The sequence below is a fragment of the Rhipicephalus sanguineus genome, chromosome 8 (genome assembly GCF_013339695.2).
Source record: "Rhipicephalus sanguineus isolate Rsan-2018 chromosome 8, BIME_Rsan_1.4, whole genome shotgun sequence".
NCBI classification, from domain to species: Eukaryota; Metazoa; Arthropoda; class Arachnida; order Ixodida; family Ixodidae; genus Rhipicephalus; species Rhipicephalus sanguineus.
In genome coordinates, this window is record NC_051183.1 from 848,492 (window position 1) to 860,501 (window position 12,010).

Here is a 12,010-nt window from a genome sequence, read left to right on the forward strand (position 1 = left end):
AGACCTATGAATAGTTTTTTTTAATTTTCATGTTGAATTATGAATTCATAATTTCAGTAAGGCAAAGCTGACATAGAATACTAGTGCCATTTGAAAGAACATTTGTATTAAAAATAGAAAGTTGTTCTTGCCCAGAATTCTTGTGCAGATCAAAGAGCATCACAAAATGCTCCAGTAATGCAACTTGTTGGAAGTCCTTTCATCCAATTTGACAAAAAAGACTTGTCTCACCACTCAACGCCTTTAGCACCACCTCCACGTCTGTGTCCAATTATGTTTGCTGCTGTACATATCTGAAAGCACAAACAACATTTAGGAAAATGTAAAGCTTTTATTACACAAAGAATGTACCTATATCACAGTGGCTTCCAGTGAGAATTATATTGCAACATTAAATAACTCCTGACTAGCTCTCACTCAACAGCGATCACAACACATTATTAAACAACTTCTGACTAGCTCTTACCAGACAGCTATAACAACACATTAATAAATAACTTCTGCGTAGCCCTGCTAGACAGCTATGACTAGTACTTAAAGGTATTGTGCTTTAACACTCAAACTTCAATCAGTCACACCTGATTGCCCTGAACTTGCGTTTGACCTACTTGCTTTCGATTGCGCTTTCAGTGCAGTCAGCACTTTTATGCCTCTGGTGGTCAATTTAGAGCTGTTTATGCCCATCATGTGTTCTAGCAGGCACAGCGTATTCTTCGCGGATGCGACATATTCAATGTTGTACGCCCAGTACATCGCAAAAAGTAACGACAGTCCTGACGTAAAATCAAGGACGTCTACACAGACATTCTCGCACTTCACGCACATGGCCTCAGAAGATACGGGGTTTTCGCCAGTGTAGAGCAGTGTCGGATGTGTGAATCCCTTCCCTGGTGTCTGCAAAACAAAGATACGCATGATAAGTCCTTACTTGAGAGAATTTTTTGGGGAACATGGAGGCTTGCAATGAGAAGTCACTGAACAAGGAATGTGTGACAATGGGACATGTACATTTGCTGCCCTGACCAAGACAAGTGCTTCTGACATGTTGGCTCAAGCAACATTCCTTGTTTGACGTGTCATCATTGGTTCTTGGTACTCAAGAACAACTGCATTTCAGACAATATTTCAAAAGAAGTGTAGTGTTTTAGTTGAGGGTTGTACAAACAAAAATTTAAGCAGTGCAAAAAGATTAAAAGTACTACTGCTTCTGCTTAAACAACACGTGAACGGTTCTCTATATATTCCAAGTGCAGAAAAGTTCTTCAGATTTACTTTAAACCCAGTGAGCACCAATGCTATTTTGGTAAGAAAAATGACTGTGCACTGTAACTATATTATCAGAAGTTGCTTTTGCAAAAGATCTGGATTGTACCCGTACAAGCTCACCAAAAATGCTTATGCTGCTTTTGTCTTGAAACCAACACTGAACAATTGCAACACAAATTTTCCAGATGAATACGATAAGCACTTCCCTCTTATGTTCGACCTCTATTGTCATTTTGATGATGCCTGTTATGGTAGCAAGCATAAATTTTTTCCCTACTGTTTTCATTCAAATCCCAAAAGGAAAGGTTGCATGAGTTGGGTTAGTGAATAAAATAGCACCAATAATAGTTGTAGCCACAAGGTAGGCCAACATACCGTGGTGTTGGCCGTACCACGAGTTGGGGGCGCAGTTGACATTTACGCAACAAAGTGTGATCACAGTACGCACTAACTGGTAGCCACAGAAAGAACTACTACGGCTGAAACTGTCAACAAAGAAATTGGGCTCTTTGAGGACTCATAATAATTGTTTGGTTTTACGTTCCCAAATCACGATATGATTATGAGGGATGCTGTAGTGGAGGGCTCTGGAAATTTTGACGACCACCTGGGGTTCTTTTGCACCTAAATCTAAGTACACGGGCCTGGAGCATTTCGTTTCCATCGAAATGCGGCCACCGCAGCCGGGATTCCATCCCGCAATCTTCAGGTCAGCAGTTGAGCACCATAACCACTAGAACGCTGTAGCTGGTTGCTCTATGAAGACCCAGTCAGGAATTCACTGCAACTGTGTTTTAACCCCTAGCAAATTTAAACTGTGTCCTACTCTGTCCAAAGATACTTTACAACTTGTGAACAATTACAGAACTGTGAAACACCACCACTGCTGCTCCCCAAGTCCCACAATATCCTCAGATACATCCCTTTCATCTGCCACAGTGCTAGGCAGCAAATATGCACTTCACGCCACCACCAGGGCTGCCCACGCACAAAAAACGGCCTGAATTAGCATCCTGACCATTCAAGAGAACAAACAGCACTTGTACAACTGGAAATACCCACATGAACACTTTACGCCTGGCTCTGAGGTATTTCCGCAGTCCCCATCCTGTCATGTTAAACTGCTAAAAAAGCTGCTATGTTAAAAAAAGCTCACATATTTTGTGACGTGATGCTCCCAACATATAAGATCATCCCTGTTGTTCACACAACTTCATTAGCCCTCAGGGTTCAGAGACACTGTACATGCAACACGCCTCAGATCCTATGACTGTTCCATTACCCCGAAGCCTTGATACATCGTGACAATGCTACTGCCGCTGGAGGTGACGCTATGTGCACATAGCATGGTCTCTTGGTCACAGATGCACAACAAGAGAAACAAGTGACCTAGCCCGGACTGTCAGCTAAACTGGCCGAAGCTGCAAATGATATTGCAAATATATCTCGTAAATAGCCTCCAATGTAATCGCCCCGTCATTCGCATCACATCATTGCACTAAAAACATTCAAATGGTTCAAAAACTTGCAGGAACCACATAGGAATTAAGGCACGTCCACTTACAGCTAAACTGTCATAGTTTACCTTTGTGCTATCCTAGCTCCTAATATTTTGCCACATTTGTACATAATTTATTACTTCAAGTTTATGATACTTGATCACACAAAATGTTCCATATTCTTACCATTTCTGTGAATATTTCACCTCCTCGCTCGTTGACGAGAAATGGAAGGACCATGATGGCACCCACTCCTTTGGCATCTGGAGAGAAAAACCACAGCAGTGAAAGGTGTGCTGCTGCTGACCAATTCTGCTGCCTGTAATTATTTAGCAATATCGCTAGTGCAACAACATTGCCAGCAGTACAGTTTAAAAGGCTCACGCAATCCAAGAGCAATCCACTTCAAGAATTCCTGAGGCATAATTCAGCACTACAACAGCGGTGAACAGGAAATGCATAAAGCAGCTTCAAAATGAAGGATATTCATAATTTATAAATATTCAAGGCTTGCTCTTTCACTATTCGATGAGTGGTCTGCTTCTGAAGAAAGTTGGAGCCCTTAACCTATGAGGGAAATGGGGGTAACCGAAGCTTTTGAGTGCGTGCCTGACACACTACTTTTCTTTCTTTTTTTTACGCGGTGCAATGCTTCCTTCCAACTGTTTCCTTCCTCCATGCCGGGAATCAAACCTTCATCCACGTGTTTAGCAGCGCAACACTTCAGCTGCTAAAGGTAACAACAACAATCATGCGTTCATATACAGGCAATTATGACATGTGGCAACGTGAAATGAGGAGGATTGCTGCCACTGTAGCATGCGCAATGCACATGAAACACTAGCCTTACATCATACTAGTCTAACTTAAAATGGCCCAAAACTATCAGCACGGTATGGACCAGAACATTCCATCACCTATCCAATTATATTGTGAACAGTGTTAATGCTTTGAAAAGTATGTGGCCCACATATTTGAAAGGATTCAAACTCCAGTCTTTGAAATGCTTCTTTTGATCCTGGTTGGAATAAATCAAAGTAATAACTCATGTGCTTTGCCTCTAACGACAGTGAAGAGCGTGAACTTACAGTTTCTTGCAATCCTGTTGTCCACTGACATGTCTGCCTGCAGAGAGCAAAGGGTAGTCTGTGCTGCGTGCTTTGTGCCGCTGCATTGAGGATGTGCTCACTGAATTCTCTCAGTGCACGCAGTAATGCTTCATCAGGTGATACACCAGTCAGGCGACGACATTCATTCAAGATCTGTAAAAAGTGCAACCTTTGGATAGGTCTACCAGCTTAAAGGGCAGGCCAGTACCCATTTTAACAAGATTAGCATAACTCATTAATAGTTGTTTTAAGTAAAGTGTTATCACTTATGGTAAGGATCTTTCCTGCTTCTCACATTTCATGTAAAATTAACATGGTGTTTACTGTAATAGTTGCTGTGCATCAACCACTTTTGACAGCATAAGATAGATTAATGAGGGAAAAAATCAATTACCCTTGGCAAAGAAAATTAAGTAATAAGGTTGAAAAAAAAAACAGAATGCAGCAGCAACAAGGTTTGTTCTCGTTGGTACTCGAGCACAGACAGCTGCAAGAACATGAAAAATGAATCGGGATAAAAATTCTAAACTCTCAATGAAAACAACTACGACTGAAACTCTTCTATGAAATATTTAATGGAAAAACCAGCATTTGAAAGGAAATATACTGACACAGGTCTCATTATATGTCTCATCACGTACTGATGATTGTTTATATTTTAGAATACCGTACCAGAGTTAATACGTATGTTAACTCATGTTTTGTTCATTTCATTTGAGAATGGAATCGCCTATCAAGTCAGCAATGATGCTATGCAAATAAAGATATGTTTTTCTGATTGAGATATGAGATATGTTTTTCTCATTGAGATATGAGAATGAGATATGTTTTTCTCAGACTGTAACCCCCTGGCTATAGCACTTCAGGCTAAGCAATGTAATCGCTGGATAAAGAATAAAGAAATGAAGAAACCAGTAGCTCGTCACTGGAAGATTCTCAGAAGTGTGAAACCATAATTGTTAATTACTTATGAGGCCTATATTCTGCTCTTTGAAAGAAAGGCCCGTACTGTCCTTTCTTTCACACTGTGGTATAGTCCACTGCAGCTAGCATGTAGCTGCCTACTCTTTCTCTACATAGCAAAGTTAACTTGCTCTGAGGAGTGTACTGCCCTGCTTTATTTTCACACTGACTGTTAAACAGCTGGAAGTGTTCTATATGCTTCCTTAAGTACAACCAAGTAAAAACCTTTGTGGACCTTTGTGGACATCAGCTTGCCGTTAATTGCACTGTCATGCTGTTCTATACACACAGCTTTCCTTGACGGCCAAGCCAGAGGATGCTTATGCATTAAAAGTATCACTGTTATCTGTTCTTGTTTCCTTTATTGTTCACACTGTTTTACCTTGCTGCAGCAGAATGAGTTCGGCAATATTGAACAGTGTATTACTCCTTTCACAAAGACAACCTTACGTGCAATTTGAGCAAGCGTACTTATGTGCACCAAGTGTCACTTCGGTGGTACGCTGCCACATAAGAAAGAGAAGTGTACTTTGGAAATTATGGCAACTGTGGTGGGTAAGTCAACAGGACAGCGTACACTTGTTGGCCTAGCCAATATTTTCTTAAGCAATATTGTGTCATTATTGTAAACTTAGTCTAGAATAAGCTTTAGGTAAAATATGACAGACGTAGCTATGTTTGCAAACTGCCTGAGAGTGAGAATAATAAGCATCTTGTAGCGTCAGCTACACTGGCCGACCTCGAGCAGTTTCGCGTGCACGTCCGAGAGCTGTGATGCGCAAGCGCGAGAAGTGACCAATGCGCCGGGCGTTGGGGCCATAGAGATGGCAGCGTGTTACTACACTGACCACCGAGCCGTCTTTGTGGCAATAGAGAAATGGCGTTGAGCAAAAAATAAATATACATGTGTGACATAATGCGTACACCATGTGTGTATCAATGAAGCAGCAGTAAGCATGATAATCAAGCTAATCCTAGACAACCAGGAGAGAGAGCTAAGGATAATCAGCTGAACCTTAGCTCACGCTACGTATATCCTGGCATAGCCGAGCTAAGCCACTACAATTTTTTTGTAGTATAGAAACAATATTCTTAATAACCAATACGATAGCTTAAAGATACTACTGACTCAGCTTTTTATATTACTTAATTTATTTTTTAGCCACTGCTAGAGAGGCTACACACTTCCACATAGGGAAGTCGGCTTGCCGAACATTCGCTGGCGAGTCCGTTCTGCAGCAAGCATCTCTAAGCATTCCTATGTGACAGTGTGCAAAATACACTAGCGGCAAAGTGTACTTGCTCCAGGTTGCTCGTGTGACAGGGTTATTTGCTGAATGACCGATTTCAAAAACAGCAGACGGTCAATTTTCACATTTGATGAGGCATCTAAGGCTTTCACCTTAGTAAATAGTTGTCAGCAAATCTGAAGCTCTTGCTACATCCTCTGCATGAGCAGTAAAAGCTGCACGCCAATAAAATTACCCATTTGGCATTTTGGAGGAGTTTACTGTAAATAGTGAACACCTTACTACAAAAGATAATGCCATAAAGCTATATTTTCAGAATAGCATAAATTCACAGGAAATTATGACTATTAGCTTTTACTTCTTGTCTTCGAAAACGAAGACAGTGATATTTGCTTTTAACAATTGTAATTTTCATATTTACTTTTACTTAAGGGCTACAGAATACATCACAAATTGGGCACAGCAGGACAGTTTAGAAAAGATAATAATTATATCTGGGGTTTTACATCCCAAAGCCACAATATGGTTATGAGAGATGCCGTAGTGGAGGGCTTTGGAAATTTTGACCCCTGGTGTTCTTTACCATGCACTGACATCGCACAGTACACAGGCCTCTAGCATATCGACCCGAAGGTCGAACGTGCAAACTTTGGGTCAGCAGCCAAGCACCGTAACCACTGTTCCACCGAGGTGGACGGTTTAGATAAAATGACAGATCTAAAGTACACATAGGGTAGACATGAAAGCCATCAATAGTGCTGTACTAATGCAGTGATCATGTAACCCAGACACCTCTGTAACACCCCTTGGGTCTTGATTGTACTGAAGTAAACAAATAATGTACTAGTACAATTCGTTGTTGGGCTAGCTGGTGCATTGGGCAGTTAGCACATTTTTGGTTGGATATATTTCCTGGATGTAAACAAATAGTTGAGGATGGTCACAAATTGTAACCAAACAAGGATGTAGCCTATGCTAGGAAGTTCCTTAATTACCTTACATCTTTGTATTTATCAATGCCCTTTATTGTGCAATGTATTATAGTAAAGCATCTTCAGACAGATAGCCTAAAGGTATGGCACAGATTTGAATATGTTTTACAGCATGAAACATACATTTTGTCAAGTCATTGCTTAGTTCAGTGTTGATCAAGATTATTAAGGAGCTTCTTGCCAGTTATGATTATGCAGGAAAACCAATTCTCAATGGTGCAGAAGTTTTATTTATTTATTTATTTATTTATTTATTTATTTATTTATTTATTTATTGTACCCTCAGGGCCCGAAGGCAGAGGGGAGTGGGGATACATAAAGAATACAGCAAACAGCAAATCATAAAGGAACAAAAAGAAGTAAAAGTACAAAGTGGCTGGCGAAAACTCACAACAAGACAAAAAAAAAAAAGGAAAAATAGCAGTGGGAATAGACGAGAACAATTTTGATAATAAGAGAAAAAAATTATACAAAGAGCAACAAGCATAAATATATTCACAAGATAGCAATTGTTTTACGGAACATATTAATATCTGCTATGCCAGCAATGTCATGGGGCAGGGCATTCCAACTGACACAAGTTCTGGGTACGAATGAGTCATGAAAACATTTAGTGTGACAAGATGGAATCCCAACTTTATTGCGGTGATCAATGCGAGCTGGTATGTACGAGGGCCTTGCGAGTAATTTGTTATAATAATAAAAACTATTACAGAATGAACAATTAGGGTCGCTCACCTCCTTCTCGAGGGTTAGGGCTGGATAGAGGCCCACGACGTCAGTCAGGCTCATGCCGTCCAGCTCAATACTTTTTCTTCTCGCAGCAGTCGTTCTCAACATTGAGTCTTCGACTTTTTTCATATCAGGGTTTTGCTTCTTCAGCTCCTTTTTCATGAAGTCAGTTGCTTCAGTGACGAAGGCAGCGTCCATTTCGAATGTAGGCTTCACAATAGTCTGAAAACTCAATGTAAAATATAATTAAAAGAACTCTGGAAAAAATTCAGAGAAACTAACATTGCACAAATCATTGCTTGTATTTTTGCACAATACAGCAACATAGGCTGATATGGTGGGGCGAAGAGTCAAATGGGCAGACTGCACAAAGTTCTGGTATTTCCTTTCTAGCACCAGGCGATGAGTGAATACTGATGTGTAACAATTATTGGTTTGTGGAACATCGTCTTATTTGGATAGAATGGCGGGCTTATTTTGGAGGTAGCAAAATACTGAACTACACTTTAGTGGTGAGAATCAGGTCAAGCAGACTCTCCAAACTACAAGTGCTAAGAAAGCAGGCCAAGAGAAGGTCAGTTCATTGAAGAGATTGTATGGGGAGCCAGCGCTGCCCAGGTGGCGCGCCTAAAATTTACTCGATGTGCCGCCCTGCCGAGCTAGCTGAGAAACATTTAGTAATACAGAGCCACCGCGAGGCGTACGACGACACGTTCAAACGCATGCTGAACGTCATTCGACACCTACCACGGCTTTTGTTCGATGTGCGTCGTTTTGTAAGTACTTTGGAACGAGCAAGACTAGCGAAGATTGGGACACTTCGCTGCACTTTGGCACAGCGGGCAAGCAGCGATGCCACCAATTATTCTCCGCTGCGGTTTCAGCGATGGGATGTGTGCGGAAGGGTACCTTCGCGAGAGTGTGCTGTCGAAAGGATGGAAGCAGACCACTGCGAAGTATGTCTACGACGTGGAAGAAGCTGTTTTTTGCAGAGACAGCGATTGTGACCTTTCGGCGAAATGTCAAGCACCGTACAACGTAAACTTACAGGTAAGTTGTGTTCAAATTGCGCTAGCGAAACTCGACGCTGTATGCAGTGTGCTCGTTGTGCGCCCACTTTGAAATAAAATTAGTGCCTCAGACAGCACAGAACATTCGGCCCAGTGAGTGACAGCTGTTTTGAGCGAGCGTATCACATTTACGTAATCGGTACTTACAGCTCTCGTACTATATTACAGAAGCTGTTTCACTACACGATTTCCTTTACGGTGTTTTCAATGGCTTCATGTGCCCACTAAATGCTCGTATCGCAGTCTTAAAAAAAAGTTTTTGAAGCTGACAGTGAAGCGTGAAATAAATGTAAAAAGGCCGGTGTAAAGTGGAGATCAGTGGTGTTAGCGGAAATACAAACATGTCACAGGGGTCGTGCTTTAACTCGCCATCGTCTGCAGACCGTTTGTAAACTTGCAATCGGCCTTCGCCTAAGCCTGATAATTAAAAAAAGAATAAAAAGAAAAGAAATGCCTTTGAGGAACCTAGTGGTAATTGACTGCTCAGTGGTTCCGCGTTTGACATGGAGTGTGTGATTAGTAATGGAACATGCGTAAACAATGCGGTTTTTCTAGCAGTCATGGATTTATAACTGGTCTAGAGCTGTGCACATGACAGTGACGTATAGTCCCGTTTTACTCGAATGTAATGCGAGTTTTTTTTTCTAGATTTTTGCAACCTAAGTCGACCCTTGCGTTACAATCGAATACCGAAATTCTATTTTTTTCTTCCTGGATGTAATGAAAAGTCACCCCTGGCGTTGCAATCGTGGTCATGTTACAATCGAGTAAATACGATATCTGTAATGTACGGCATGACGTTACGCAACCTAAGATGTCATGTGCTTTCTTTAACTTTTTCAAGGCCAGTTTCAAATAAAAGATTTGTGATGTTTTCCAGAGTGCCAACCCATGTGCATCGGTAGAAAGCGAGGCTGAAGGGAGTCAACTATGCTCTGGACTATTTTTTTCAGTTATTAAAGACATTTTTTATGGTGGCATTTGTGAAAACAATACCGCTGGTCTTGACGCTTCTTTTCCTCATTTGATGATCACGTATGGAAGCATGGTTCACGTTAGTAGCTACTTGTATTTGTTTGTATGCCCAAGTTGACAGGGCGGCGCACCCTGTCCACTGAAACTCCAGTGCTGGTTCCCCATTGTGATCTTCATCATGCATATTTCTTACAATGCAGATATTCAGATGTGGCTCGTCACTTCACTGTGAACTCATGCAGGAAACAGTGAACAGCACATTTATAGAAGTAGCTTAGATGGGCACGCATGCACAGATTTGACTGTAAAACTTATTAAGTTTCAGTCAGTTGGTTCATGGGATTTAAGGTTTTAAAGTAAACCCAGCTATGAGAGATGCCTTAGTAGAGGGCTCTGGATAATTTCACCCATCTAGAGTTGCGTGGCATGCACTGGCATCACACACTCAATTGGCCTCTTGCATTTTGCTCCATCAAAATGCGATCATCCCAACTAGGAATGAATTTGCATTTTTTGGGTCAGCAGAAAAGATGTATTAGGTTGTTTTTCTGGACAACAAAAATCTGGTGAGACGGCCGACATTTAAAATAACCTGGTGGCGAGTAGATTATAGCGACTGGTCAAATCAATTAATTGAAAGTGCACAGACAATGAATTGAGCGAGCAAGTTGTGCAGAATTTTAGTTTTCCCACACAAACACAAAACATAAAAGATATGAAGTGATTTACAACAACTAAAATGCACAGCAAAGTAAAACTTCCCCATGTAATAAATAAAATATGCATGAAAATGTGTAGCTCCTCACCTGTCTTCGAAACCCAGTTTTAGAGGAAGCGACAGAGCTTTTGCCCAACTTCCTTGCTTTGAATTTCTCTTTTTGAGCATCTACTTCCGGGCATCCTGGAGGCATTCGCTTGCGCATGTTCTTGTACTTATTTCTAAGGCACATGTACCAGGAGATCTGGAATAAAGGTGCAGCATTTGTCTTTACATTAATGACAGGTCAATGGTTTCAAGGTGTTCTGGCTTCAAATAAAATGGTAAAAACAGTAGAGAGCCAAAAATAGACAAGCACACAGCTTAACCTCAGCTTCTGAAAGACTTTCGCACAATTTCCATGATGCTTTGAAATGTTCCTACTGAAATAACACACTTCTCAGTATGGCAGCAGTAGGTTTCTTTTGACATTGATGTTGGTACAGATTTTAACGCATTACTATATATTTATGAACAATCACTACATATATGTATGAAGGTATACCACTAGGTCAACATGCAGTTAGCTTTTGCAAGTTATAGCAATGTAGCATATTAGATGTAGAGCTACTGCTGGCACATGAATACAGTGTTTGTCTGGAAAGTAGTAGGACTGATTTTTTCCTGCCAAAACTTGGTGAAGGAGGGAAATGTTCCTGAGCTGGAGGGACTTGGCTACCAGTGCACCAGTCGCCAGTCATCTCCAAGCCTTTACAGAGTGTAGATGAAGTTTGGTGAACCCTTATCAAGGTGCCTTGTCATCCCTACAATAAACTTTGTTGGAGCAGTGTTACTTGGTGAAGTTTTACTTCAACTGGGTAAAACGGCACACGAGACCCATGACATGATCAAGAGGGCTTATGGGAAAGTTGCCATGGGTCGATCAAGTGTTTTTGAGTGGCACAAAAAAAAAAAATTCAGTTCTACTACTTTCTGGACAGACCCTGTACCTAGTCAAACAGCCATGCTATGAAGCCACTGCATGTCTTCTCAATGACAAGAAAACAAGTACAAACAGCTGAGGGGAAAATATAACTGCAAACTTTACAATGTGCTGCAAATGTTTTGACAGCGCATGCTAACCTTTTAAATGTGCGAACACAATTGAAATGATAAAAACTAATCAGAAAATTTTCTTACGTGGCCAGAGTCTGAGCTATCTCTTAGCTGTGGGTAGGCGTTTACAAGGCTCACTGCAGCAACCTTGTACAACTTATTTGGGTACCTATATGTTTAAAAAAAGCCCACATCACTTTTTGCAGAATACAAGTGCATAAAAACAAACAATTTGAAAAACCACAGTAATACAACTGTTTCCATTAAACAATCTCAAACATAACTGAGATTCCTTGGATGAATGAATCCAAAGAGATAGTTGTACCTTACAAGGCTCCTGC

General features: G+C 40.9%; 1 protein-coding gene across 1 annotated transcript; it reads right to left on the reverse strand.

The window, feature by feature from the left end:
* Positions 1-359: 359 nt before the first annotated feature.
* On the reverse strand, positions 360-3,918 carry LOC119401209 (uncharacterized). The gene is made up of 3 exons (XM_037667892.2): positions 3,854-3,918; positions 2,952-3,028; positions 360-894 (listed from the first exon to the last, which is right to left on the reverse strand). The coding sequence occupies exons 1-3, from the start codon at positions 3,882-3,884 to the stop codon at positions 565-567; spliced, it is 438 nt and encodes a 145-aa protein (XP_037523820.1). The 5' UTR covers positions 3,885-3,918; the 3' UTR covers positions 360-564.
* Between the last annotated feature and the right edge of the window lie 8,092 nt (positions 3,919-12,010).